The sequence below is a fragment of the Gavialis gangeticus genome, unplaced genomic scaffold (assembly GCF_001723915.1).
Source record: "Gavialis gangeticus isolate Ggan-Ray unplaced genomic scaffold, GavGan_comp1, whole genome shotgun sequence".
In the NCBI taxonomy this organism is placed as follows: domain Eukaryota; kingdom Metazoa; phylum Chordata; order Crocodylia; family Gavialidae; genus Gavialis; species Gavialis gangeticus.
The window spans coordinates 29,504,504-29,510,647 of record NW_017728995.1 but is presented as its reverse complement, the minus strand read 5'-3'; the positions used below and the strand labels follow the sequence as shown (position 1 = coordinate 29,510,647).

Here is a 6,144-nt window from a genome sequence, read left to right as displayed (position 1 = left end):
AAAAATCAGGAAATGTCATATATGTTCTATAAATAAAAACACAGAGCTTCTGAACTGTACATCCCAGTCATCTCCATATTTTCCTCATTCCTTTCCCCCCTCTATTCCTGCATGTTTATTTTTAACACTAGTAAATTGACATTAGGCAGACCAAAATTTCTAAATTTTACAGAAGCACCAGGAGTCCAATCTATAACACAGCCCATTTGGGTGGGTAGAGGCTATAACACAGAGAAAGAGGAGAATTACAATGAGATGTATGTATGCTTAAACTTTTGTTTTGTTCAACATATTCAAATATTTTGTTCAACATTTTCTTCAATGACCTGGAACACTGAAATCTCCAAGTTTGCAGATAATACTAAATTATTCCAGGAGTCAAATCCCAAGAGGACAGAGAGGAGCGCAGAAAGATCAAACCAAGCTAAGTGAGTGCGCAAAAAAATGTCAACAATTTGAAGGTCATCTGCCAAGTGCAAGGTAATGAACACGGGGAAAAAAAATCTCAGCTACATACACAATGCTAGGTTCTGAACTAGCTGTCATATATGACTTGGAAAACAGAGCCTGGAGTAACTGTAGACAGTTCTCTAAAAATGGCAGCTGTGTGTACTGTGGTGATCCTCCCCCCCCCCACCAAAAAAAAATGTTGGGCATCACTAGGAACAGAATTAAAAACAAAACACAAAATATTATCATGTCACTATACAAATCTATGGCGCACCCACATCTTTAATACTGCATGCAGTTCTGGTCTCTGCATCTTAAACAGGATGTAGCAGAATTCCAAAAGGTACTTGGAAGGACGAACAAAATGATCAGGGGCATGGAGCAGTTGCCACTAAAAGGCGAGGGCTCTTCAGTTTGGAAAGGAGAAGGCTCAGGGAGGGATATAATATAGGTCTATAAAATCATGAAAGATGAAAACAAAGTGAACAGGGAACTGTTATTTACCAAGTCCCAAAATACTAGGAATAAAGGGTACCCACTGTCATCAGCAGGAGACTGGTTTAAAACTAACAGGAGAAAGTACTTTTTACTTAAGCGTGTTGTTAACTTGTGGAGCTCATTACCACAGGAGGTGGTAAGAACAGGTAGCATAGCCAGGTTCAGAAAGGGACTAGATAAATTCATGGATGAGAGATCTATTAATAGGTATTAAAAGCAGGTATTAGCATCTTGAAACCAATGATGGTGGATGCCAGGAGGCTAATAAATAGGGGATAGATTACTCTAAATATACCTAGTTCACTGCTTTCTCTCTAAATCAACTTTTTTGGCACACATGCCACAAATTAAGCCCCGTGTCCTCCTGAGGGTCACCCAATTCCTTTCCTCTGTTGCTCTACTTTCTGTTCCTTGCCCAATCTGCTATTTTGCTTTCTGCTCCCTGCCCTGTGCATCCTATCTTATAAACTGCTCTGTTTTCTGCTTCCTACCCCATCTACCACTGTGCTGACTGCCCCCTCCCTGATCTGCCACATGCTACACAGAGACTGCCTATGCCACCTGTGGGCAGGCTGGCCACCTCTGCTCTAAAGCATACCTTCCTGCCAATGTTGGAAACAGGACAGCGAGCTAAATGGACCACTGGTCTGACCCAATATGGCACTTCTTATGTTGTACACACATATACTTGGTTAATTTCTTATAAGCATTATAGCAGAGGTGAGTAGTAAGGAAGGATTTAAAGGAGGGAATAGATTCATAGATTCATAGATTAAGGGTCGGAAGGGACCTAGTAGATCTTCTAGCCCAACCCCCCGCCAGGGTGGGAGAACAACAAAAAACCCCAAAAAGAGAAATGGGACTCAAACGAGTCCAGCCAGGTAGGCATCCAGCCTCTTCTTAAAGACCCAACCTCTTCTTAAAGACCCTTCTTAAAGACCCTTCTTAAATAGTAACTTCACAGATCAGTAAGGAGATAATTCTTTGTTCACAGGGCAGTACGAGAGCGGACAGTTATGCCGTAACTGCTAGTTTGCAGGTTGAAAAAAGACAGTTGCTGAAGATCATACCACTAGCCTCAAAACAGCACCAGAACTCTTCAATTCCTATCTCTCATTCCCTGACTCAGCAAATTAGCAACTGTGTATATGTTTCAATCACTGATGTATCTCCATCTGTCTTGCTCTTCTTTACTGCTACTGAATAATTTAAAATGCCACTTACTTCTTGCAAAACATGTCCAAGTGTCTCTTGGCTCTGAATGCGTTTTCTGTTTAAAAAGAAGCGAAATAACTGTTTCAGTGCAGAGCACTAGTAGTACTTGCAAAAAAAAAAAAAAAAAAAAAAAATCAATCTAATTTTTGTCATATTTCCAGAAAACAGGGGAGTCCTGGACAATGCTCTGCTAGAGATTGCTACCCATCAGGGGAATCCTTGGGTCAAATTCTTTAAGGAATACTTAACCAAGCATTAAGGGCTACTAATATAAGGTTTTCCTGACTAAGACTCACCGCCTGCTTCCTTTTCTGAACAGTAATCTGTTTAGTGATTTAAGCAATAAAATCTCAGTTTAGGCCTTAATATAGGAGTATGGGTGACACTCCCTGCTATTCCAATTCCAGCCTCCCAAGCCGTAGGAATCTGTTCTTCAGCAGTGGGTAAGAGGAAGATATGCAAATCCTTCAGCCTTAGACAATGACTTTTCCAGAGTCAAAGTACAGGCATGCACTCCTTCATAAATCAGTGGAAATGACTTAGGAAAATAAGGATGTTCTAACACAAAAAAGCATAGTATGATAACAGTGATTGCGTACTGCAGTCTATGCTATATAATAAGTGTATTTAACAGTATTTTAGGTCCAAACACAAGCCCACTTTTTTACCTGTCTATTTTGGTTGCTATGATAACTGTGAAATTCCCCTCTGTATTAGGCAAGTATGTAGAGGGTACAATTACATAATTCCCTGCAGAAAGTCTGCACAGTTGGCTCACTTCTTGTGAATAGCAATGAGGTACACAGCTAACCAGTGGCTCCAACTGCAGAAAAAAAGCAGCATGTGGTTTCCAGTTGCTGTTAGGTATCTACAAAAATGAGAAAAATAAAAACCTGTATATCATTTTAAAAGTTTCAGATAACAGCTTTAAGAAAAGTTATTTTCCACGTATACTTTACCCAGCCTAACACACACCTTTTCCCATGTAGGACTACCGTTGTCTCAAGGTTACTTGTCAACTGAGAGGTAAAATACTACATTATTTGGAATCAGGGAAAGAGCCTGTATCCAGGTAAAGTACGACGGGCACTGAGTCACCATAACATTATGAAACGTTTGCATTTTTATAAAAACAGTGAACTCCACAAATTTAGAAAGTCTCCCTTTAATAATGTAAGTCAGTGGTAAGTAGCCATTGTGCTTGTGTTAAACAAAACCCTCAAATGTTTTCATTCCAACAGCTACTGTGGATTTCTAAAATTAGGACATGGAACCAAAGATCTGATCACTGCTGCATCCGGTCATGTACCATTATGTCATAACACTTGATTAAACTATGTATTAATATAATTTAGATATATATTATGATTTGGCTCAATTTTGATTTCTAAGATGTACTTCCATTCCTGAGGCATTAGGCACTCAGATTAAGTGATGGATTTAATCTACTTTGGTAACTGAAGCAGTCAGCTCAACACAGACAAATCATACCTGAAAAATATGAAACCCTATTGGATGACACTTGCTATCTTGACAGTGCTGGCGAAGGGTGACTTTCACGCAACTCTCTCCTATTCCTGCAGAGACGGAGAGGGGAAAGCAGGGATTGGTATGGAAGGAGGGGAAGTTCCTGCTACCTCCAGCACTGTGACCGTTTTTCCAGCATCCCTGCAGCTGCACTGTCTCCCATTCACCTGGTGGGAGCTCTTCACAGAGGGCAGCATCAATGGGTGGTGGTTTTATCTCACTATCAAATGTAAGACAGAAAGGGAAACTGATGTAGAAATGATGAAAGGTTTCCATGACTGTAGTTCACTATCCCCAGTGCCCAGCTGTCAAAAATAAGCTACTATTCATAACAAAATGTCAAAAAAGGTCAACTGTTGCCAGTTGGGAAAGAAAGTCCATTAACAGGCAATTATTGCCAAATATACATAAAATTAAAACGCAAAATCTACACATTTTTGGAATGTTACAGGTAAGAAAACAAACAGGCAAAAGTAAAAAATGACGGTTCCTACAGCACTACTGATTTAGTTACACTGCATGATATAAATGTAAAAAGCATGAGCACAGTATATTGAATATATATATATAAGAAAACACCAATAAAAATACAACATGCTGAGTTTTGTCAGGAAACTTAACTTATAACTTTCATAACTTCAGTGTATTTAATTTCTTAACCTTAACATCCAGTAAACTTAAGATTTCGCGTTCAATTTTCAAATTTATTCCCCATAATTGGGGTAAGGAGGAAAAGTCAAAAAAGGGAAAACAAAAACCATGCAGAGTCCTTCTCCGTAGCCAATAAAGTTTCAGAAGACATCTACCCTGGTTAAGGCACATACATTGTAGAACTGAGCAAAATCTAAAACTCAAAGATGCCGGGACTTATTGTGTAGCAGTAAAGTTGTCATATTAATCATACCAAAGCATGCGATAAAGCACATTCCCTATGATCTATGTGCTGCAGAGAACTATGTAGTTCATCTGAGAAATGCACACTTTCTCCAGATACTAAGTTCTTCTCTTGGGTCAAGAAGAAACTCAGAAAACCATGCAAACTCAACGAGATACTTTAAGGAGGACTTTAGCAGACTACTACCTCATTCAGGTGAATAGATACACTATTCACCTGAACAACAAAAAGACTTAACAACTCCATTTTATGTATTTCATCTCACTCCCCACTCTGGTCACTGAAAGCTTCTTGCAATACTATAAAGCTCTGTAGAAATTGCACTGGCATTGGCAAAGAATTTATGGGTTTTTCACTTCTTTTTTTAACATACCTGAGAGAGATTCTCCCTGTTGAGAACACACGAAGCAGAAAGTGCCCCTCTGCATTCTTCAGAAAGGTGCTGGGGACAACAAGGTAATAACCAGGAGAAAGATCACAGCACACATGGACTTCTCTGTCATAGGAATGGCACACACTGCCTACAACAGGAGGAGCAGAGAGAGTCTTTGGCAGATTAAACCGCCTCTTCTCCACCTAGAAAAGAACATTGTAGGAAAATTAATGAAAAGTTCAAAAATGGTCTAATATTCTGTCAAATCCCAAATCCACTGCAACACAAGCTTGTGCATTACTATCTAGAACATAATGGTTATTTGTGAACTCATCTCTGACAGTCAGCTTCTAGATAGCTCTTGTGAAGATGAGTATGTTGGTGGTAGGACAATACAATGAGTTTCCCTGTTTCTGTGCTCCTCAACAGATGCTATACAGAATTTAATTGGGAGCTACAATCTTTTCTGCTGTTCTCTGTAGATATTAATGCCAGACAGAGAGCAAGAACAGATAAACAAAATGCTCCATCGCTTTGTCATTGCACCAACCAATGAAACAGGCCAGCTATAGAGCCTATTAGGCCATTTCAAAAAGCAACAGTTCACCTGAAACCAGATTTATGCAGACCACCCCTTCCTCCCCCCTGCCCAGCCTGCCTGAAGGCACCTGCGGCAGAATCACAAGATGTGAAGGAAACACAAAAATAATATACTATTGTTTTCATTCCGATTAGATCCACCCAGAAGCCAACATAACCAGGACATGAAGTCTAAATACCTCATTTTGAAGGGACTACTGACAAAACTGGTTGGAACTGAAACTACTTATATATTGTATACTGTAGCTACTTTTGAAAATCTCATCAGATCTCTGGTAGCCTGAAGTTTCATAGTTTCATAGTAGCTAGGGTCAGGAGGGACCTGAATAGATCACCTAGCCTGACCCCCTGCCACAGGCAAGAATGAATGCTGGGTTCACAAGACCCCAGACAGGTGATCACGCAACCCCCTGCTGAACTTGCCCAAGGTAGGGGCGAGGACCACTTCCCTGGGAAATTGGTTCCAGATTTTGGCCACCCTAACTGTAAAATATTGCCTTCTGATCTCTAACCTAAACTTATTCTCCATCAGCTTATTACCATTGTTCCTCGTCACCCCAGGTGGTGCTGGGGAGAAAAGGGCTCT

The 6,144-nt window shown here is 40.1% G+C and overlaps 1 protein-coding gene across 3 annotated transcripts in view; it reads right to left on the bottom strand.

Annotated features, from left to right (window-relative positions):
- Positions 1-6,144, bottom strand: part of CAPN10 (calpain 10) — a 28,843-nt gene that overhangs the window by 7,590 nt on the left and 15,109 nt on the right. Inside the window, exons 9-13 of one of the 3 annotated variants that reach the window (XM_019503410.1) lie at positions 4,959-5,161; positions 3,858-3,910; positions 3,655-3,740; positions 2,832-3,031; positions 2,173-2,218 (exon numbers count right to left, since the gene is read on the bottom strand). In XM_019503410.1, coding sequence (XP_019358955.1) covers positions 2,173-2,218; positions 2,832-3,031; positions 3,655-3,740; positions 3,858-3,910; positions 4,959-5,161 — 588 coding nt within the window. Of the gene's footprint in view, positions 1-2,172; positions 2,219-2,831; positions 3,032-3,654; positions 3,911-4,958; positions 5,162-6,144 lie in introns of those variants that run through there. The other 2 variants (XM_019503409.1, XM_019503411.1) reach the window with 2 other exon arrangements.